Raw genomic sequence first — 22,871 nt, 5'->3', positions numbered from 1 at the left:
TGGTTGGCCCAGGGAGAGGAGGCTGGGAGTCTTTTTCTGCATACAGTGAAATTCTGTTTCCTCTTGTGGGTCTAAAAGGCAGCTTTCCAGCCACAAAAATGGCAGGTGTAGCTGGCTATTCTGCTTCCCCAACAGTGGGGCTATGCAAGTGTCTACACATAGCATGAGCCTGGTGTGTGCTGGCTGGGCTATGGACAGCTGCCCATTCTGGACACACATGTCTAAGTCCTGACAATGTCTAGTGAGTCTTCAGCTTGGGAGCAAAAGCGGTCAGATGGGGACCGCTCCCCATGTTTCATCCCTATTGCTGAGTGGTTAGGGCACTTGCCCAGGAAGCCAGAGACCTGGGTTGTGGGCTCCCCTCACGCAGAGGGGGTTTGAACCTGCATCTCTCCCAGCACAGTGCTCTAGCACAGATCCCTGCTCCCAGTGGGGTAGAAACTTCCTCGCTGCCCTTGTATTGCAATGATTATCAATTACAAGACGCAGTGGCTCAGCCTCAAAAGTTGAGCTGGAAAAGAGACTGAATAGTGCCTGGTCTGGGGTGCTGTGGGTGGAAGGCTGTGCTGGGAGAGATGCAGATTCATCCCCGTCTAGGCGAGGGGACGCAAGAGCTGCGTCTCCAGCTTCCTGGGGAGTGTCCTCACCACTAGGTTACTGGGGCTAAAACATAAGCCTCCCATCCCTGCCAGTTTTCTGAGACTTGCACTCAGGGATGCATACACGTGCCCCTGCTCTGTCTGAGGGTGCCTGTTTACAGATCTGCAGTATAAAACTGAGGGCAAAAGCAGCCAGGAAGATGGTCAGAAACCTTCTCTAGTTTTAATGCAGAAAAGGAAATAGCATCTTGTTCAGTTCACATTTAATCACCTATGTGAAAAGACTCTGCCCCAAAAGAAAGGATTTCTCCAGTCTGACCCCTAGCAGGTATCTGTTCTAGCTGGCTCAGGAAAGGTTGCAGACTGAATGTGACTTCATCCCGAGAGTCAGATCTTTTGTAAGAAGGGTTTGGGGAAGCTCATGCAACTTCTGTGTGCATTGTGCCTCCTCTGTACATAAAAAGCTTCAGGCTCCAGAGCTGCCAGTAATGACATTCTTCAGGTGATGCTAATCCATTTAGGAAAGTACTGTTGTGACTGTTTCTGCACTTCTGTTTGAACCCTTCTCCAGCACAGTTTGCATCTACACACCAGCTAACTTAGTGCTAGTTGGGCGGTGCTTTGAGTTGGCCGGTTTGTTGGGGGTATCAGCTGAGGCTGTAATGCTGGCGGTGATAGAGCTATTTAGTAATCCAGCAGGGATGCAGCAAGTGTGTGCTGTTAATCCAGTTGCTCAGTATAGCTCCAGTGTGTGTGTGTGTGTGTGTGTGTGTGTGTGACTGTTCTCACTTGAACAAGGCCAACTTGCTTATAGGTAACTTGAGCCAGCTTTACAGCCAAGATGCACCCAGAGAACAACTCCCAGCTTTTAGGGTCTATGCTGATGTTTCCTTTGGCCCCCAGTACAGTTCTGGCTTGATTCTCCACTGCACTCACTAGGATGAAGACCCTGGGCCCTTGAGCAAACATCCTTTCAAGTCTTTTGTGCTGATAGAAGTTCAGTGAGATGTGTGAAATCTTGGGCTGTAGCTAAAGAGGCGATGAAGGTTTTCAGTTCCGGTTCTTGGTGGGGGTGGAAATATGGTTGAAATAGCCCCTATTCCCCTTGTGCATTTATCTGCTTGCCACATTGGGCCAAAGTTGTTATCCTTGGTAATTGTAACCACTTGCTGGAACCTGCTTGGAGGAGAAAGTCCACCCCAAAGCTGCATCCAGCCTTGTGGACTGGACTCTCGAACCAGATCCTGCTCTCACTGTGATCCCTGGAAAATTCATGGAATTGGGAGTGAGAAGGGGACAAGATTTTCTAGGGCATTCAGGCCCCATTTTCACTAATGGTAAGAATATAAGCCAAACTCTTATTGAGAGTTGGTGAGACGTAAGGTCCAGAGCACCTAAGTTGCTTTTGAAAATGAAACTTGGAAATCCTGTAAATTTAGTTGAAGGCATTTGACCATCCTTGGTCCTTTCTTCATTAAGACTTAGCTGTTTCACAAAACAACATGTTAATCCAGTGAATTCAGCTGCTTAGCTACTCCACTCCCTTTTTGTTCGTGTGCTTAATAAATATTGAGTGTTTGCTATGTTTGCTTCCCCACCACTTCTTGTTTTGGCATCATCTGCAAATATCACTGCGGTTGAATTTGCACAGAACAGACTTTCCAGAGAAAGGATCTGAGGAACAGTCTCAGTGGGTAGGGGGGAGGTTTTGAGTTGTAATTTAGCTGGTGTGGAAAACAGAGCCTCTGTGTACTCTACAAGGAGCTAGCTGTGAGGACATGGCACGGCACCACATCTCTACTCCACCATGATGGAAGCGTCCTGAGGACCCACGTGGAAGTACTTGGGAGCGCACCATCACGTGCAGAGCACAACTTGAGAAGCTGCTGCCTTGAGGATGTTGCTGGAAGCCCCAGCAAGTAATTCACGGATTGAAATTTGAGATGCATCTGTTATTTGTGATCCGGCTGGTATCAGGCTTGGTCACAGAGCAAGTAAAGCCGATCCCTGGCATCCGTTGTCTCATACAGAGGATATGGGATAAATGCTGTCCTAGTGGGCTTGTCTGACTTCAGATTTGCCTCAGCGCAACCCCACTTACCCTCTGACCTCGAGCAGCTTGGATGTCAGGCGGTCAGAATGAGATTAGGCCTGGGCACCGTGTATACAAATACAATATTGGTCTTTAGCAACAAAGTTTGTCTTGTATTTTTTTCAGCAGCTAGCTATTACAGAAAGCTCTCTTTGTTGCCTTCTTGTTTCTAATCTCCTGTACCATTTAATGCTTGGTTAGGGGAATCTCTCATTTAATGGCAACACTGAAGAACCTTCTGTGCATTATGCTCCTAGAGAGAGGAATAGTGGAAATGGATGTTTTCTGTGAAATGCTACTTCCAACATTAATCCCTTTAAAAGATACCAAAACAGAGATTCTTAGCCCAGCACATTGCTTTTATATAGGAATTAAAACATTAATCTCTGGCAGAGTGCTAGGTCTCCAGTTTCCATTATTCTTACTGGACAAATGCTGCTTTCACAAGGAAGTGCTGGAATGTGATTCCCAAGTCTGGGTTCATTTCCTAGCCCTGTTGCACACTTCCTAAGTAGATCATTTAATCTCTCAGGCTTAAAACCTCAACACTACTTAGATGCTATTGAAACCAATGGGAATGGGGTGTATTTGAGGGTCCAGGCTTCAATTCTTCCTCTTTAAAACAGGGAAAGTGTTCATTTTGCCAACCCTTTCCTTCTCTCTCATTTTACATGATAAGCTCCTTTGAACAGGGACTGCTAGGAGAATGTATTTTGCCAATGCAGTAGAGCCACGATCTTTGTCGGGACCATTTTGCCCTACTGAAATGCCACTAATATGTAATTAGAAGTGGCAGGCACCAGATGCCTGCCTCATCCTCAGAAAGGAAGAAGACAGACAAGACCACTGAGACCGAGTCACAGTGATACCCTAGTCTTGGTATCTCTTTAAAGTATGTCAGTCTGCAGCCATCACCCAGGGTCTCATAGTAAGAGCTCTTATCCCAGTATTGTATGTGTAGGTATGAAATAGTCAAGAGCTGTTATCCAGCAGCTTGTCACATGCATCTAAAAGCTTTAACCAGCTCGGTGCAATTGAAATTTTGAAAACTTTAATACAGTCAGCATCCCAGCACCTAGGGGCAGAGCTGTACTTGACCTGAGCCTTCAAGAGGCCAAGAAACGATTCAGCTTTGTTCCACGTCTGCATAGGGGGAGAAGCCTCTCTTGTTTGGGATACTGTTATTTGAGTGCAATTTTAGAGACCTCTATTAAGGTTTCTGTATTAGTTCGTTGCTCCTTTCACTCAAAGGGGCCCCAGTTCTCACTGGCCTCCATAGTGAGGAAATAAAACTTGAGGCTGACTATAACTGAACACAGGCAGTTAAGAAGATAACGCAGTGCCCCCCAGCCACTTGCCAAAGCAGCTGTTGTGGGCAGCTTTTCTCCTCTTCCCCCTTTCTGTAAAAAGCCCCTTGCAACTCAGTGTCTTGAAGCTTCCTGAATGTTTAACTCCAGCAATTTTTGTTCCTGCTCCTCCTCCTGGGTTTTCTAACGGATGAGGGGACTCCCAGGCCTGGCTTGCAGAGAGCGGAGATGCAAGCAGAGGAAAGTGCAGGCTTAGGAAAAGTGACATCTGCTGAAACTGACAGCCTGCTTTAGGAGTTCACTTCAGGTTAACCCTGGTACAGAACATTACGGTTTGAAATACTGTCTCTGGAGAAGAAACAGTGCAAGGCAGAATATCAGGTACTTCCCGCGGCCCTCTTGAATCCTAATTCTGGCATATTTTTAACATGGCAATACTGGGGCACATGATTGCAACCATCACACAGCCACAGGTGTGATTATAAACCTTAGCAGCAGCGTTCTTTTACGATCCCTTTCATATCCTTATTCTGTGCTGGGAATTGCTGTTCATCAGCAGGCCCCAAACAGGGGAAAGACTGATGTACAAGTCCCCATGGAAATCATCATAGTTAAACTAAGCTTTTTGATAGGGGTTTGAAACCTGGTGTGAATGAATAACTTTATCTTGACATGTGAAAATTAGTCATCTGAATCCATATTAGGGGGAGGAGATATGCAGAGGGAATTTAGAATCATAGAAAGGGTTGGAAGGGATCTCGCACTTACTCCAACCCCCTGCTCCAAGCAGAACCAGCCCCAACTACATCATCCCAGTCAAGGCTTTGTCTAGCCAGGTCTTAAAAACCTCCAAGGACGGAGACTGCACCACCTCTCTGGGGAACCTGTTTCAGTGCTTCACCACCCTCCTAGTGAGAGAGTTTGTCCTAGTACTTAACTCAAACTGCCCTTGCTGCAACTTGAGACCATTGCTCTTTGTTCTGTCGTCTGCCACCACTGGAACCCTCAAGTCAACCCCAAGATTTTGGCTGCCCTGCAGGGACAACGCGGAGGTGATGCATACGGGTGCACATGCACCCCCTAGAAAAAGGTGCCATCGACACGGTCGACAGCACCCGTGGGTAGTCGCTGCTTGCCACCCCACTGCCAATACTGCCAGCAGCATCCGTGGGTGGTTTACGCTGTCGGTGACATCTGCAGGTGGGCGCCAACCCCTGGTCAGCACTCTCCACTTGCTGCTGACAGTGCCTGCAGCATCTGCGGGAGCTCTAGCTTTTCACCTCCACGCTTCTGCCGCCACCGCCGACCTTGACAGGCTTGGAAAATGGGCTGACAAAAACCTGATGACCTTCAACTCTGAAGAATACAAGGTACTCAACCTTGGGAAGAAAAACCTGCAGCATGCTTATAGGCTTGGCAGTGCTACGCTTGCTAGCACCACAGCCGAAAGGGACTTGGGGGTCATGGTTGAGCACAAGATGAACATGAGCCACCAATTTGACGTTGCAGTCGGCAAAGTGAGCAGAACTCTGGCTTGCATCCATAGATGTTTCTCTAGCAAATCCCAGGATGTCATCCTCCCACTGTACTCAACCTTGATGAGGCTGTTGCTGGAGTACTGCATCCAATTCTGGGCTCCATGATTTAAAAAAGATGTGGAGAAGCTTGAGAGAGTCCAGAGGAGAGCCACGCGCATGGTCAGAGGGCTGGAAAACAGGCCTTATGATAAGAGGCTGGGAGCTACAGGACTCTTCAGCCTGGAAAAGTGCAGGCTCAGGGGAGATAAGTATGTAAGGGGTGTACACCAGGATCTGGGGGAACGCCTGTTCACCAGAGTGCCCCAGGGGCTGACAAGGTCAAATGGTCACAAACTTCTCCAAGACCGTTTCAGGCTGGACATAAGGAAGAACTTCTTTACTGTCCAAGCCCCCAAGACGTGGAACAGACTGCCACCAAAGGTGGTGCAAGCACCTGCTCTGGATTCCTTTAAGAGTCAATTGGACATTTATCTTGCTGGGATACTATGACCCCAGCTGACTTCCTGCCCCTGGGACAGGGGGCTGGACTGGATGATCTTCCAAGGCCACTTCTAGCCTGAATATCTATGAAATCTAGTAAGAGGAAGGATTAGATGTGGGGGAATGGCTCCCCCCACTCCCAGTCTGTGATTCTGGGAGGGAAAGAGGTGTGCTGCCCTTAGATCAGTGTTTCTCAACCCATGGGTTGTGACCTGAAAGTGGGTTGCAAAAATATATGAAAGGGTGATGAGCAAACTTTAAAAATGAATTCTCCTTTTAAAGGAGCAAAATCTGGGAACCATGGGTTTTCCCTTGCAGGCTGGCAGAGTTCCCACCTGCAAGTGGCTGCTTGGGATCCCCCACGTCCCACCCAGACACCCCCTGCCCTACATGCTGCGGGGCTGAGGCCTGGGGGTGAGGGGCAGTGGGTCAGGAGTGAGGGGCACTGGGTTGGGACTGGCCATCGATGTTTAAAAATGGGCCCTGATACAAAAGAGGTCAAGAACCACTGCCTGAGATAGCAGGTGTAAAAATGAACAAAGCTGGTCCCATTGCTTTTTCCGTCATCCACTCCAGAGCCCCACTGTGGTATTGAAGGAGGGTGCCGGCCTTGTGCTACGGGGTAGCTGTGTATAAATGAAGGGAAACATTAACTAAATATGAGAAGAAAAAACCTGAGAAACATAATTTGCTCTGTCCTTCCTCTATCTGCACCACAGGGAGTACGAAGCTGGGTAACCTGGTAAACTGTTTCCATCCCGAACACGGATGTTTTTCTGAGCTTGTTTTGGCTAGTCTGGGACTGCAGCATTATTGCAGGGCAAGCGGTGGAGTGTGTGACCTGGTGCAAATTGTTTGCAGAGCAGCTCCGTGTGGTCTGGTCTGTGGCCAAGACACGGATTCCACTTGCTCTTTCCTGTATTCACCTGTCTTGAGAGAGAAGCAAACGAACGGCTTCCTTATCAGTTGCCAAAACGCAGGCAATACGGAGACAGCAAATAGGTCTTCTCGCTTTTCTCCCTGTCCTTGGAGGATTGTTCCTTTAAGGAGATATTTAAGTCTTTTTTTTTTGGTTCAGTGTCCCAGCCAGAAGGAGTTTGCACTACGTTCATTTGGAGATTTCACAGTTGAATACATCTTGCTGTCAAAAAGCTTTGCGTCATGTTTTCCTACTTAATCTTATCCCATTACTTATACTTGTTTCATTGCTCCACTTGAATTCCTCCCCTTTGGTGTTTGCACCCTTGGTCTTTTTAGATGCTGTTACCATATCCCCCCACCCTCTCTGTTGCTCTTAGCCAAGCACTGACAGCTTTTCTACACATAACAATTATTGCTGTGAATTCAGGTTGTTCCTAAATAACTCTGTGTGTGAATGCACTTATTTGGGAGCAAGAGCACCTTTTTTTCTAAATTAGTCTGACCCACTTACAAAGGGCAAAGAGTACTTTTGTTCCAGAATAACTGCAGTCACACACAGACTTACTCTGGAGTAGCTCTTTTTGAATAGCTACTCCAGCATAACCCCGTGCATAGAGAAGTCCTCAGTCTTTCCTCATAAATAAGTCAGTTGCTCTTCTCCATCCTCCCTCTAATTGTCATGTCTGGATAATTCATAACTCGAAGATACGATGCATGAAAGCCGTTTCTACGCGGAACAGCAAAAAATTCCACATGCTAAGCCTATTAAAAAAATAAAGCTGTTACCTAAGATGACCGCAGCTGGAGCCCACTCTTTTCAGTAAGGTTTTCTACCATTTGCATCATGGCAGTCCCTAAAGAATCCGGTTACCGTTGAAGCCTCCTTGAGGTGGGTCATTGGCTCTTAAGTTGTAGTCAGTGAGCTCCCAGCATACATGGTCCTGGCTCTTAGCCTTGTTTCCAGTTGCTAAATTATGTTAAGCAGCAGCTAGCAATACATTAAATGCTTTCCTTCTGTAAGCTATTACTGCTGGGATGTTGCGTGATTGCAAATGGGAAGGGATTTTGTCCATGGGCACTCTCTGTTACGGTACAGCCCGTGGTAAGGAAGAGGCTGGGAATCCCCGTGGCTGATGCTGCACGATTTAGGAAACCACATTCCCGGCCCCAGAGAGCTTGCAGCCCGATGTCCATCTCCCACTGCTCCTCCAGCAGGGCTCTCTGCAGTGGCCTGGAAAGAGGCTCGTTCTGGAGTGAAGGTTGCTTAAACCCACTGGGTTGAGTGGCCAGTGAAAAGTGTAGTTACCTGAATGCAAGCTAATTAGCCTAATTGTCAGCATTAATCCTATGTGCCCCGAGAATGAGAAGTTAATGAGGGCTAACTGGGTTGTTCAGTAGTAATCAATGGCAGCCCCATTGATTAATTGCCAGCTGATAATTGAGCAGTTGCTATTGGTTTCATGGCTTTCCCTCTGGTTTCCAGATCTCTAAAAGGCATCTCTTGTATTAAAGTCAAGCTGGCAGTTTTAACCGTCTGTCTCATCATATGATGTTTTTCCTTCTCAGTATTTCAATGGGCCACATTGTCCAGACCTGTTTTGTTGTTTTTTTAAATCTGCTTCTGTAAGCAGTTGTTTCAGTCACAAGAAAAAGAGAAGGTGGGGAGGGAGCTTTGGGTCCCCCTTTGTCCTCTGTATGCTGCAAAGCCTGTCTCCACTGCCCTGGGCAGAGAAATGGGGCTTTGGACACTGGGACCAAGACACTTGCACACGCATTTCTTGTGTGCCGGCGGCAAGCTGGGGGAGGGCTTGGTGGCAAGCCCTTTGAATGATTTGCCCTTCTTGTGCCAGTAGTTTTCTTTAATGCTTGCTCCAGGTATCTGGTCCTCTCTCTACCCCATTTGTAGTCAACAGCAGCCCTTTGTAGTTTCCTCCACTTCATTTTATTCTTTTAACCCAGCGAGAAGGGATTGAGACATTTCTTGGCTGGGCTGCATTTCAGGACAGGGCCTCTTGGAAATGGGTAGAGATCAAAGGCCATTGACTGCAGGCACTGGGGTCACTGAGTCTGTCAAGGGACCAGCCTGGTAATGCAGAGCCAGGTTACTCACCCTCACACTTGGGGTATTAAAAAGGTATGTGACAGCCATATACCACCTCCAGCTCCAAATGGAGCCCTTCCCCTTCCCCACTTCTAGTGCCTGCTTCTCATCAGCTTGTCCAGCTGTAAGCCAAAACCATGCAAAGCTCTGCAGAGACAGCCTTGTATCTGCCCAGTTTAAGAGCCTGCTGGGGGAAGAGAAGCAGCCCAGGAGCATCTTACTCCTCCTCTTGAGTGTCTGGCTTGTCATTAGCTGCTGCTTCATTTATGCATCCTTTACCTAAACCTCTCTCACACTTTCAGCAGGAATATTCTCCCTTATTTTTTGTCCTAAACTGATGGTGCCCAACCTTTTTTCCCCCCTCCAGCCACATGGATGGTGGTCAGTCCTTCCGTGGGCTGTATCTGGCCAGTGGTCCTGATCTGGCACATGGAGTGGCAAGGGAGGGTCCTATCCAGCCATACGGGTGGGAAGGGAGCATGGCCCAGCCCTTATCTAGCTGCACGTGGGGGCCAGAGGTTATAGGGCAGGGGTATCGTGGATCCAGCCCCGCGGAACTTGGGAATTTGGCAGTGGGGGAGGGGTGGCAGCACTGCTTGCCACTGCTTCCCTCCCACCAAATTTTCTGACCCATAGGGAGCCCTGTGGGCTGCATGCTATGGCTCTGCAGCCCAAATCCGGACATGGAACACCCCTATCCTAGACATTTGAGGCCAGCAGCCCTTATACCGATGGGCTTGGCTTGCCAGAACTGTGCTCCAGCTCTTGAGGGAGCAGTCCCTGCCCTCCTGAGACCTGCTGGGACTGCTTAGCTCCTGCAGTTCCCAAGGACTAGTTCTCCAGAGAGGAGGGAAGGAGGGTGCACCAGCCCGCTGGGAGAAACATTAATTTTGCTCTAAAAAAAGAGGCAGATAGCTCCGTGCTTGTGGAGCAGCGTCAGGAGAGAGCAGTCTTGCCAGCGCTCCCCACTGTGTTCCCACACAGGGCAGTGGGCTAAATGCTGCACTTGAATTCAGGGGCAGTATTTCTCTGTGCTGTTAAATGGCTCCGGCTGCCAACCTGAGGCAGCTGCATTTCAAGGACAGATGAAGGGATTTGTGAAAGCGTGTGTGTGTGTACAACCACACTGAGCTCTGTGATCTGAAGCACTGTCATCTGGCTGTAGGCTTAAAGCAGCTCCTCTGGGTCTCTGCCTTTCACAACTGTAGCCGGGCGCCGTTGGCTTGGGAGCCTTTTGCAACCAGGGAGTCTCTGACTCTCTGCCCGCCCGGAGCGGTGTAAATGAGAGATCAGGTCCCGCTGATGGAACAGCATGCCGTACGTGCTCTGGGCTGGCACTTCCCAAGAAAAGAATGTCATTACCTGGCAGCGACAGAATTTGGGGGCTCGAGCAACTTGTTTGGCTGCATTTTTACTTACCGCCTCCTGGGCAGCAACCAGCCCCACTCAGAGGCCGCCGTGGCTGGGTCTGCATCCTCCTGTCTCCCAGTTTGGGAGAGTGACAAGTGTAACCTAGTGAGAGCTTGAAAGATAAGGGGCTATGCAGGGTGAAGCAGCATCTCTCCAGCTCCGTTGCTTTGCTGGGAGCATTGAGTGGTCTGTAGTATTTGTCAGCCCCTGCTTGGCTTTCGGAGCAGGTGCCAGTCATTTATTCTGAGTGTGCACATGAGTGTTTGTGCCAGGCTGGGGTGCTGCTCTCATGGAGCCATCCCAGGAGGGGGTATCTCCAGATACTTTGCAAAGTAACAAAGCAATGGGATGGGGAGGAGCTTTTGGGCCCGTTCTGCTTTGCATCTCTTCGCTCTCATGGCAGGTGTTGGGGTTTTTGGTCCCCTTCCAAAAGCTGCTTTGCCCCCAGACCTGGCCTTGATAGTACCAGGCCACATGTTGCTTCCAGACCTTCCCTTTCTTCTGCTTGCAGGTACAAAGCAGTTAATATGGAGCCTTATGAGAGCAGGAGGGATGTCTTAATTTGCAAACTCCGATTTCCCTCTTTTGTAATTAGAGATTTCTGGTGTGCCAGAAGCGTTGCTGTGGCAACAGGGGTGAAATTATCAAGTGGTTGCTGTGTTTCACCAGGTAAATTATTATTCCTGGTACACACTCTGGTGTCTTAACAAGCCTGTTCAAGGGGCTGAACAGCCTTCTCTTCCTGTTACCATCTGGGTGTCTAGGATGGATTTCAGTGTGATCAAGCTCCACAATTAAGTATCTTTTATAGGAGAGAGCAAGAAGAAGTGCCTTCTAATTGGAGCTTAGCTGCTGTAACAGGATTTGAAGGAGGTCAGATGTGTGTGGTATATCCTGTAGCAGCTTTCTTTTAAATAGCTTAATCAGGTGAGGCATGATAGCTATGCTGATGCTTGCTTGGTGGCTTGCACAGATGCATGGCACTCTTTGAGAGAAGCTGTTGGTACTGTGGCATTAGGATATGTACATGTTATAGATGAGACACTGTCAGATTAAGAATGAGTAACAGTGACAAAGCAAGCAGTTTGGTTTGCTGAACCAGAAGTCGTGGCAGAATAAACGCTTCTAGTGTATAGACAGATGTAATAATGGATCTATCAAACAATATCAGTACCGGCTGCTACAGTGGAACTGATGTATCTGCATGCTTCTGTAGAGATGCACGTGTAGCCAAATGTTTGCAACTTTGACCCATTTCAGTTGAGGGTTGAAGTTGCGGTGCCGTCGCTAATTTGTATTACTATTGCAGTTCCTTCCAACAGTGGGTGTAGGCTCCCAGGAGGCAGCTCTCCCTCCCCTCTTACAGTTGTTAAAAGATCGCCGTGTAGTGGTATAGCAGGTGGCTGCTGCCTTAGCTATGCCAATACAGGGAAAGCAGCAAACCCTTATGCATTTAGAAGACGAGCTTGCTGAAAGGCAGTGGGACTTGGCTTCCCAATGCACTGCTGGGACTTAGGTGCCTTTCACTTTCAGCACCGGTCACAAATGCTGGCTGACTCCCCACAGCCTCCTTGAATAGTGGAAGGAAAAGCTGAAGGGGGAGCATGCTCACAAAAGAAACAGCAGACAAATTCATAAGCCCTGGGGTAGGGACTATCGTTTTTTCTTGTGCATGTGTGCACAGTACCTTCACACTGGGGCTGTGGTCTCTGAGTAGGACTTATTGTGCAGCACCCATATGTATAACACTAACAATGTCAGCTTGACACAACACTTGAAAGTACTGTTGCTGTTTTTGGTGCTTGGTCCTCTCCCTGCCTCCTTTCTTGATCGCTGCAGACAACCCTAGCATCCTGACTGTCCTTCAGCACCATGATCTAGGTGTCACCTTCAACTCAGACCTCACATTTGGCTCGTGTTGAAGGATGGGGGCATAGGCCACAGTTACTATGGAGTGATTTTTTTTATCCTAATTTTACTCTCCAGTAAGAAGCAGACACACAAGCAACTCTCCCAAGTCACCTGGCTGCAGTAGGCACTGTTAGACCAACAGGTAGCAGGGCAGCTAGTTTGCACTGAGCACTAAATCAGGTATGGGAGAAAGCATGTGACTGGGACTCCAGTGCAAGTTACCCTGGCATATGGTTACTCCTCACCTTGTGATGAGCAGCTATGTGAACATGGAGTGACTTGCATCAGTTTAAGGCAGTACAACTTCTGTCCACTCCACTTTTACCCCCAGATAAAGCCAGGTTATTCTGGAGTCAGTCTCTCGTGTCTGTACCCTGCTTTTTCCACACAATGCAAGCTCTTGTCTAAGCTCTTACTTTCATGTCTCAGCATCCTTTTCTCTTGGCCTTTATAAATGCAATATTCCCACCTTCCTTTCTATTTTGAATAGTTGCTGCAGTGATCGTTTTCCTAGCCATGCTCTTGTTGACCGTACCGCATACACTCCTAGCATCTCTCCACGGGTTCCCCCATCCGCACCACCACATCAAGCAGAAGCTGCACTTCCAAGGTCCTTCCAAGTCTAACGGTGCTTTGCCTGCAATCTCTTGTTCACTTCCGAGAAGTTGGTTCTTGGCTCTGGCTCATAGTGCAAGCTTCCACTTTCACCCTGGCTGCTGCTTGTGCTTGAGGAGAGTTTCCTGTGAGCATCTGCACAGCTGCCTCATTGTTCTCACAACTAGTGTGTATTGTGGTGGTGACAATTCATTTGACAGCAAGGCCATTGGTGTGCTGAGACCTGTAACGATACCACTGGTACTCCCACATCTGTCCAGCTGCAGTCATAAGCTAAGCTGTAGCTTTTTTTTTTTTGGCCAGGAACTATCTTTTTTGGTTCTCTGTGTGTGTATGAAGCCTGGCTTAGTGTGGTCCTGGCCTAGAACTGTATTTATATAAAAACAAAAAATCAAGCTTTTCTACTGTAGCATTCCTCGGTATTAAGTTACCTGTGCAGGCTTGAGTTGGCCCCTTGTGCAGAATTTGGATTGTGATAATGCTTTGGTGGCATGAACAAGCACTGCCTCTCCTCTGCCTGCCTCAGTACAGATGGTGCTGACTAGAGAGGTGTTCAGGATTGTCTGTCCTTGTGATTTAGTGCAATGCATTATTTCCTGCTCTGAATATAGAGTTGCTCCTTCCCCTGTGTAGTTTTCTATGAGTGCTTTCAGTACTCTACGGGCAGACTGGAATTTAGTTTTATGCCATCCCTGTGAGGGGAAGTGGGGCTGTCACCATTTTACACACAGAGAACTGAAGCACAGAAGTGACCTGCAAAAATTGGGCTTTAAGCGACTTATCTAGCATTGCCCAGCCGCAGGGCTGCGAGGCGTTCTTCTGGGCAGCATTCAGCTCCTTGTCTGCAAGACTGTCTTTCCCTTCCTGCCTCGTTCACCAGAACAAGGACATCTCCAGCTGTTGTAATTAAGTTACAGCGGCACTTGCAGTCTGAACACGTTAATGCCAGACACCTTCCAACTTGCATGACACAATGCCTTACAGACGGCCTTGATTCATTCCCAGAACACTGCCCATCCTGTGCACAGGAGAAAGCAGGGTCCTGGTGCTGAAAATATTTGATCAGGTAATTAAAAACTGTATCATCATAATGCAGGCCAGCAAAGTGGGTCAGGTTAGCTCCACTTATCTCAGCACTAGATCCTCCGTGGGGCTTTAGGTTCATGCTGCAAAATATGGTTGTGAAAGAGCTCCTGAGTAGCATGTTTGTATGGGTTTTTTTTTTAATTGGACAAAAGACTGTTTTGTCTTAACCACCTTCTTTGAAACACTTGAACTGTTCTATTGAAAAAAAAAAAATCAGGCAGAGGCGGTACCCGTCTTGGAGCATTTCAACCCAAATAGTCAAAAGTTTATAAAGTTACAAGCAACTGCAAACAGAGTCTTTGTTTAGGCACCTTTCATTATTGGTGGTGCTGCCTGGGCATATAATAATAAATGTGTTCTCTTCTAATGCCTTCCACGTGAGACTCAGAGCACTGCCAAACCGTGCATGGATTAAACCTGGGGCCCCTGGTAGGGTGGGCAGATCCCAGAGACCAGCAAAACTGTATGACTAGAGATGGCGTATTTTATTTGTGGCCCAGACAGAATCTGAGTCTCTTCGCTCCCAGCCCTGTGCTCGCTCCACAAGACATGCCCCTAGGCCAGGGGCAGGAAAAGTCTAGCCTGTGGGCCGGCTCCGGCCAGCAGTGGACTCCATTTCCCAGCAGCCTCTGCCCACGTGGCTGGGGCCGGGTTCCATGGAGACCTCAGCAGCAGCCCGCTGTTATAATGGGGCCAGAGTTTCCATGGGGACCGGCCCCAGCAGCACTGGCAGGGTGGGGAGCTGCTTGGGGGCTGCTTGCAGTGATGACAGCGTGGTCCAGAGCCAGGGCAGAGCCTGTGTGCTCCAGGCAGGGGCATGCAGGCAGCAGATCACGACTCTGCCCCGGCTCCAAACCACACTATCACTGCTGTAAGATCCCAGCCCGACCCCTGAGCAGCTCCCTGCCCTGCCAGCACTGCTGGGGCCAGTCTCCATGGAAACCCGGGCCCCATGCTATCCCAGGCTGCTGCTGCTGGGTGTCCAGGGAAACTGGGCCCAGCCATGCAGGCAGGGGCTGCTGGGAAATGGAGTGTGGCTGCCAGCCGGATCTGCCATTTTGTCCACCCCTGTCCTAGACTGTACTTTTGTCACCAGGCTGCTCAGCAGCTATGATGATTTGCTACACAGCTACCTGCTGCTCTTTCCTCTCTGGCTTCGCCTTTGTCTGATCAGTTTAAATTGTAAATTCACTGAAACAGGAGTGGTCTTGTTTTAGGGTGCTGTATGGTGACTAGGACAATGCAACATTGATCTTACTTGGGGTTACCAGGCTTTATTAGAATATATTAGTACTTCATAATTTTTGTTTCTGGAGGTCACAGAGACTTTGGCAACAATCTGATCTAGTTGTGCAAAGTCCCATATGTACACACAGTGTGGGATGGTCTCTGTTTAAGACAACTACAGTATAAATGGACAGGACCAAGGAAGTGACACTAAACCCATGTCACTGATGGAGCTCTGAGGTGCAGAAAGGTTGGGACTTGCCTATGGTCATTCAGGTCACCTGTAGCAGAGCCAGAAATCGAACCCAGATCTCGTTTCCCACTCCTGTGCCATAACTACAGGCTTGTCCTTCCTGTCTGGTCCAGGCAACTGCCTGTGGATCTCTTGTGGCTCGTGTGGATTTGATCTCTTCATTCAGAAGCAAAAATCCAGTGGGCAGGGCTGCAAGGGTAGCTCCACCCCTTGACAGGTGCCCCGCCCCCTGTATGTGTCATGGGGGGGTGTGGGGACAGTGTGTGGGGACCTCCTGCCCACCCACCCCCTATGGCACCCTCCCTTACACCCACACCTGCCCAGCCAAGCTCCATGTTCCTGCTACTCCCCTGGGCATGGGCTCCGCACTCCTGCCAGCCCCAGCCCCATGTTCCCTGTCCCCACCCAGCTGCAGCCCACCCCACCTTCCGCTTCCCTACCTGGTGCTGAGAGCGAGCGCTGCAGCTGGGAGACGAGGAGGACCTGCTGGATGTCGGGGAAGCCACGCAGACCCCCCCACAGCTGCAGCAGTGGCAACAGCAGCCCTGCCTGGATGCTGCGTGCTGGCTGGGCCAGGTCCTTCTGCGAACAAGGGTGGGAGTACACACACTACAGTTAATCGGTGGGCACCCATGGGCCAGATGGAATTGCCTGGTGGGCCAGGTGTGGCCCATGGGCTGTAGTTTGCCCACACTTGCTCTAGTACTATCCCGTGTGCAAAGGCTTCTGGAGCCTTCAGTGTGGCATTCAAGTCCTCACATTTTACAGGACCCATCCTATGAGCCTCTGAACATCTGCTCAAGGTTTGGCAACCCTGGGCTCCAACTGGTGCCGGTGAGAGCCAGCCGCACATAACTGCTTGCTGGAAGGGCTCAGCCCATTCCCTGGTTGGGCACAAGGTCCTCACCAGTGGGCTTGCATTGCAAGGAGTTCTGCTTTCAGCAGAGGCCTTGACACATCCTGCAAAGCCATTTTTCTTCCAGTGCCGCTGAAATGCAGGAGGCTGTAGTTCAGGTATCTACAGAGCAGGTCCATCTGAAGTACTGATGGAGCAGGCCTCCCCTAGTAAAACCTCTCTCCTCCAGATCATGTATGTGTGTTATGTGTATCTAAGTGTTGTTTTAATTATGGAAGCACCTAAGAGAACGAACTGGCCTGAGTTCCCAGCCCTGTAGTGCCAGGTGCTGTTAAAACAGAGCTCAGTTTTTGCTCCAAAGAGCTTGCAGTCTGAATAGCTCGGGCAGGGAGAGTAGAAGGGGAAGAGACTTGCCCAGTATGACCCAGTAGGTCTCAGGAAACCTGTAAGTAGAGACTTAGGCCAGTGTCTTGCTCAAGCCCTGCCTCCCATCCTGGTGGGGTTTGTAGCATGAACACGTGTGACATGCTAAGGTTGAGCTGCTTTTCAACCCTAGAGAGTAGACAAACACCAGCAGACTTCTCCCTAGGCCTGAAGAAGGGTGCTTGTGCCTAAAAGCTTGTAAAGAACAATTTTTCCAACTATTCAGTTGGTCTAATAAAAGAGATCATATTTACCCAAATAACCTGGTCTACCTATGTGCCATGCTAATGAACAGACCCCAGTGGAAGCAGAAGGTCATTGTTAATGAGCAGAGGCTCTGTTCTCTCCTTGCTCCACGTGGGGAACAGATCTCACTAGGAGCTACCTGTATCTGCAGAAGCAAGGTGCTAGCGTCCCAACACTGGATTTCACCTGCCCGCCTAGACCAATTTGGCTCAGATCAAGTGTCTCAGTAGGGGCATCTGAATCCCAAGACCTCCGAGCTTGGGCCTGCACGTAGGATGCCTGCCAATGGGTTTGGGAGTATCTGAAGTCCCAGGGTGGGAGCCTGGGATGGAGGGTGCTTGCTGGTTGTCGTGCCATACATGGTGTTCAGAATGATTGAGTTCTGCCCGCTCAGTCGATACGGTTTTTGGAACCATTGAGTTCTGTTCAATTGATACGACATGGAACTGATTTGGCTGATTTGTCCTAGAACATGAAATATATACATCATTTAAAAAAAAAAAAAGGTTGTCATTCATTTCAGCCGTCTGGCTTCTCACAGAGGTGGTAATTTTGAGGGATGTCAATCAACTTAATGTTATGTGTTTATTTACAACCGAATAGATCCCAGAGCCGGCCTCCTGCCCTGTGCGGCAGGACGCTGTCTGGCTGAACGCCGGAGGGGCTGTAGCGTTCCCTGCTTCCTCCCTGCACTCAGAGCCAGGCACGGCTCTCTAATTGTTCACAGCGATCATTCAGTGCAAAGATGGAAATACCTCGGAAGAAACTGCAAAGCCTCCTGCCTGAGCTGGGACCCCCACCTTGTGGTAACGCTTCCCAGCTGGCTACCCCCACCCGCTTTCCCTGCCCTCCCTGGTTGGACTAAAGCTGGCCGCTGAGGTCCATCTTGCAGTCGGGCCCTTTTTCTCTGGTGGATCCAGAGACATGACGTCAGGGTGTTTTTCTGCAGAGTGCACAGGATGTCGCAGGCAGCCAAGAGCTCTGTTTGTGTTGATAACATTACAAGTATTTCCTCTCCGTTTCCGAGTCGGCAGGAGAGGGAGCTGGGGGAGGGGAGGCCCCGGGGCCTTTTATGTTAAGAACTGGGCACAGCACATGTATTTATGCTGCATTTGGGAAGAGGGCTTATTTAAATAACGGGCCGGGAGTGATTCTCTCAGGGACGGGGCTCAGGCTAGGGCAGGCTCAGTGTTACACATGGCTCTTTCTGCAGCTCTAGCCTGGATCCATTTTTACGGTGATGAAACAGCATTGGCAAGTGATTTCTGATGACCTCAGCAGCTCTCAAGGCTTTATTTAACGGTCTCTCTAGCAATCAATGATGGCACTGGGTTGCCCCGTGTCCATTCACAACTGCTCAGGAAATCAGGTGATATAATCAATTATACAGAGCTGGTCACGGTCTCTCTGGACTGTCTGTGCTCAGAGCTTTCCCGGCAGCAAGTGGGGGCTTGGGCTGCCCCTTTCTGAAGCCTTCCCCTCATCCCTGCAAGCTGCTGGAGAATCGGTGAACTTTTTTATTTTTGCATACCATCAAGGGAGCTGTTAAAGCAGACAGCTGCATTGCAACTGATGTAATCCTAGAGCCTGTCCTTGCTGCGTTCGCCAGCTCAGCTGCGCAGGCAAGCAGAGACCTGTGTCCTTTTACCTTCTTCTAGCAGGGGCTTTCTAACAAGTGTCCCTGAGCATTTCAGCAGTCGGTATGTGCCTTCATCGAAGGTGCCTGCAGCCCTTGTCAGCAGAGCGGTAATGGCCATGGCTGGAGAGCATCCTTCTTGCTCCCACAGCATCATAGCTTCTCTGCGTTTGTTCAGTCAGGGGAAAGTCAAAGTGAGAAACGGAAGGGGGTTGCAGCCTTTGTCCCATTATGGAAGACATGTTGCTTGATCCAGGAAGCAGGGTCTTGTCCTTGGAGTCAGGACTCTTGGCTTCTGTTCCCAAGTCTGCCTCCGACTCAGATGGAGGACAAGTCACTTCATTGCTCTGTGCCACGGTTTCTCCATTTATAAAATGGACACAACATAAGCACCCCTTGGAGATCTGTGCATGACAAGTGGTGGTTGTCAGGAAACCTGAGAGCATTTTGCCAAAAGTAGAAAGCCTGACTTCTTTCCAGCTCTGAATGTAGATGCAGTAGAGTCGGTGGAAGAACCCAAATCTCCATGAGGTCCACTAGAGACTTCGTTATTGCTACTGATTTCATGTGGAAGCTGCTCAAATGCTCTTTTGGGTGACAGTACAAAACCTTAGTAACACCATAGCTATCTACCTACCCATCCATCCTATCTGATAGATCCCCAGAGAGCTGAGCTTTTGCTGGTAGAAGGAAAGGATGGTGAAGTGGGATCTCTTGGTTCTTCTATTCCCAGCATTGCCTCTGATTTGTTGAACAACTTTAGGTTGTGAGTGGACTGTATAATTGATTATATCACCTGATTTCCTGAGCTGACAATGCCATTATCTCTGTATGTGATGTTCTTTGGCACATGGCAAGAACGGGAGAAACCAGGGCACTGGGTTATGCAAACAGTCCAGAATGCCTCTCTGAAATAAAACAGGCCCCTGGGAGGCGCAGTCTATACATTTCCCATCGATCAGTTTGATAACAGTCCCACAGAGCCTGGAAGAGCAAAAGCGCCCTGCCAGTACTGAGCGTTGTTTCAACAGGAGGTGGAAGCCTCCCAGTTGTAGTGACTCATCTGGCTGTTCCCAGTACAAAATGTTACTCGAACAGGACTGTTGACATAGGTGTGGAAATGCCTAATGCTCTTTAAAACTGCTGTGAAGGGAACAGCAGGGAATTGTGTACCCTTGATGTCTCTACCTTATTTTCATGGGACATGCACTGCATCAGATTGGGTATTGCAGGGGGGAGGCAAATAGAACCCCTTGTCTTTACATGCTAGGAAATCTCCCCACCATCAGGCAGGTTTTTAAGCCTTGGCTTGGAAGCCATTTCTCAGTGGCCATCGGATGATCGTGGTGGCAGGACCTTTCTCTGGGCAAGCAAGCCCCCAGTGAAGCTGAGCTGTGCACTTCACCAGTACATGGGCAGCGGCATGAAATCGGGGGATCTGGTCTGCTCTGTATTCTGCTGGTGATCCTGTGCAGGCCTAGCCATTCACGATGTAGAGAGCATGTAGCCGTGATGGTGATGGCAGGAACCCTCTCCCAAGTCATGTGCTGGGCTCTGTGAGGTCCCTGGAGCTGCTTTTGTTGCTGACGTTACATCTGCTTGGCAAGTTCATCATAAGTTGAGGAGTCAACAGATTTGGGTGTAGCTGTAGATCTGCTCTGGGCTCTAGTTTCAGATGCCCATGTCAGATGCTGGGTGCTCAAACTGATTGCAAGGCCACTTGGAGGACATTTTTGCTGTCGGTTCTGCAGACTTCTTCTGGCTGCTAACTGGTTGGCTTCCTGTAGTGTAGATGAGGCTTCTGAGACACGTCTGTGTGTGATCCAGCCTCAGTTTGGCTCATGTGAGGTGCTGAAGCTAGCAGCCGGACTTCCATAAGGAGGGGCTGGCAGGGTCTTGTCTGGGGAATGCAATGCTTTGTCCAGGATTTGTTGACCTTTTGCTCACCCTGCAAGTCTCAATGCTTCCAGGGCTTCTCCGGAAAGAGCTAAATGGGTGGTACTGGGTGGCAGAAGAGTCCCAGTCTGGGTGGAGCAGGGAGGACCTTATATTTTGGACATTGTTTCCAGTTTGTGACTTCAGCGTTGTCTGCGCGCCCAGAACTTGGGATGGGCTTGGTTAAAGCAGATTAGTATAAATACAATGAGAAGAGACATCACAGGATGGATTAAAGAGCAGGGAAACTTGGCTGCCTCTCAGGCTAAAATGCAGCCATGTTGTTTGCAGGGTGGCCTGTCTCCTGGGAGTGGGGGGAGACCTTGTCCCAGGAGATATTTCAAGTTTGGACAAATGCCAAGAGCTTGAACTGCAGGGAGTTGCCATGAAGGGGAAGCTGATGGGCCAAATGGGTTGCAGCAGAACCCCTGCATCTCTGGCTTCTCTGAGTCAACTGAGCTCTGCCTTGAGATTAGGTGGTGCCTCCATCAAGTCCAGGTGGATTGGAATGAAACTACTGAATATGATTAGGCCTGTGCACTAAACTGAGATGCAGAATACCTGGGTTACGTTCTGGCTGGCAGAATAACATTAGGCAAGACACTTTGCCTGTTGGTTATCTATTAGCTGCCCATTTCAAGAGCTACAGAAGAAACGCCCCCCCAAAGACAAAGAATTTCAAACAGCATTGGACAAAGGAATATTTTGAGTGAGGAGCAGTTCTACAAGCATCCCTGCATTTGATGAGTCAGGGAGTTGTGCTCAAAGACCTAGTAGGAGGTTGTTTCCCTCTTGGGCTTTTGTCCTCCACGGTGGGGGTACTGTGGTCAGTGATGTCCCCTTATCGCACAGGGTTTCTAATACAACTCTTCTCCATTCTCTCCCAGGCCAACATGGATTTGTGGTTCTTTGTCCTCTTGCTTGGAAGCGGCCTGACATGCCTAGGTGCAGACAACATTACCACAGGTATGGCGTGCTCCTTACTTCCTCTCCCTCTGGTTGAAAATGGTGGTTGGAATTAAACAAAGAGGCCCTCAGTCACTCTACCAGTGATTGCCGCCTTAATCATTAATGACATCTTAAGCTGTCTCCTAGCCACACGTTCAGTCAGTTAATGGCGTGATAAAAAGAGGAATTAGTTACAAAGTTATTCCACAGAATATCGCACAGAATGTGGAATAACTTTGTAGCTGCTTCCTATCACATCATTAATTGAACGTGTGGCCAGGGGCTCCTACGGCTGGGAACCCCTTCAGCTGATAGGATCTCCTAGCTTGGGGGCCCACGTGCACCCCCAAGCCGGGGAGCTCCCAGCTGATAGGGCTTCCAGCTGTGCAGGGCCCCATTCACTCTCATGGCTGGGAGACCACAGCTGCTGCGATCTCTCAGGCCCCATGCATCCATTACATTTGTAAGCTCCTGCAGTGATACAGCAGCTGCGGTCTCCTGAGTGCGTGGGGTGCCCCCATGGCTGGGAGTCCCATCAGCTGAGTGGGCTCCCAGCTGTGGGAGCTTGCTTCTTGCTGATGCAGGGGAAGCCTGGGATCAGGCTCCCTCTGCACCAGCAATAAGGTGCGATAGCATCCGATTCATGATCCCATAATCACTCCCCCTGCAACGCATGTGTGGTATAGCAGGATTCACCGCTGTGTGGATCGCACATTAGATCCCATCACACCTTTACCTGCATAAGGGCTCTTAGGGCCAGACACAAGAAGAAAGGTCACAGGTGCCTCAGTTGAACTTCAGGCAGAATTTAGGTTCTTGTACTCAAAGGGCTGGGCCTTTGGCAGTGCGAGAGCTGCATGAAAGCAGATCCCCAGTTTACAAACACTGGAGTGATGCAAGATGGGACTGATGTTAGCGTAGTGGACTAGTGAAGTGTGCATCAGGTTGGCTGGTTATGGTAGGGGTTTACTGCAGCGTAACATGTCAGAGTAGTTATATCAGTGCAGAGTCCCCTAGATTAGGACTCTGTGTGATACTTTGCCTTCCTTTCAACTGCTGAGTATGGTTGGCACATCCCACAGGACAAACTTCCAAGTGGTATCGGTGATGGGCATTGGCGACCTTTGCATTTTCCTGTTGGCAACAGTCCCTCATTGATCTTGCTGCCAAACAGAGTATAACAAGAGAGGCCACCTCCCCCCGGGTTTCTATGTTTAGAGCATAGTACAGTGCCAAACCCTGGGCAAACATTTGCTTCTGTCAAATGAATGCTGAGATAGAAACTTG

At 49.3% G+C, this 22,871-nt stretch overlaps 1 protein-coding gene across 4 annotated transcripts in view; it reads left to right on the top strand.

Annotated features, from left to right (window-relative positions):
- Nucleotides 1-22,871, top strand: part of PTPRA (protein tyrosine phosphatase, receptor type A) — a 146,140-nt gene that overhangs the window by 71,304 nt on the left and 51,965 nt on the right. For 2 of the 4 annotated variants that reach the window (XM_019552973.1, XM_019552974.1), the window contains one exon: nt 21,524-21,602. In XM_019552973.1, the coding sequence (XP_019408518.1) occupies nt 21,524-21,602 (79 nt within the window). Of the gene's footprint in view, nt 1-2,290; nt 2,294-17,749; nt 17,872-21,523; nt 21,603-22,871 lie in introns of those variants that run through there. The other 2 variants (XM_019552975.1, XM_019552976.1) reach the window with 2 other exon arrangements.

The sequence above is a fragment of the Crocodylus porosus genome, unplaced genomic scaffold (assembly GCF_001723895.1).
Source record: "Crocodylus porosus isolate Cpor-Errol unplaced genomic scaffold, CroPor_comp1, whole genome shotgun sequence".
In the NCBI taxonomy this organism is placed as follows: domain Eukaryota; kingdom Metazoa; phylum Chordata; order Crocodylia; family Crocodylidae; genus Crocodylus; species Crocodylus porosus.
Note: the sequence above shows the minus strand (reverse complement) of the source record. Positions and strands in the feature narration are given on the sequence as shown.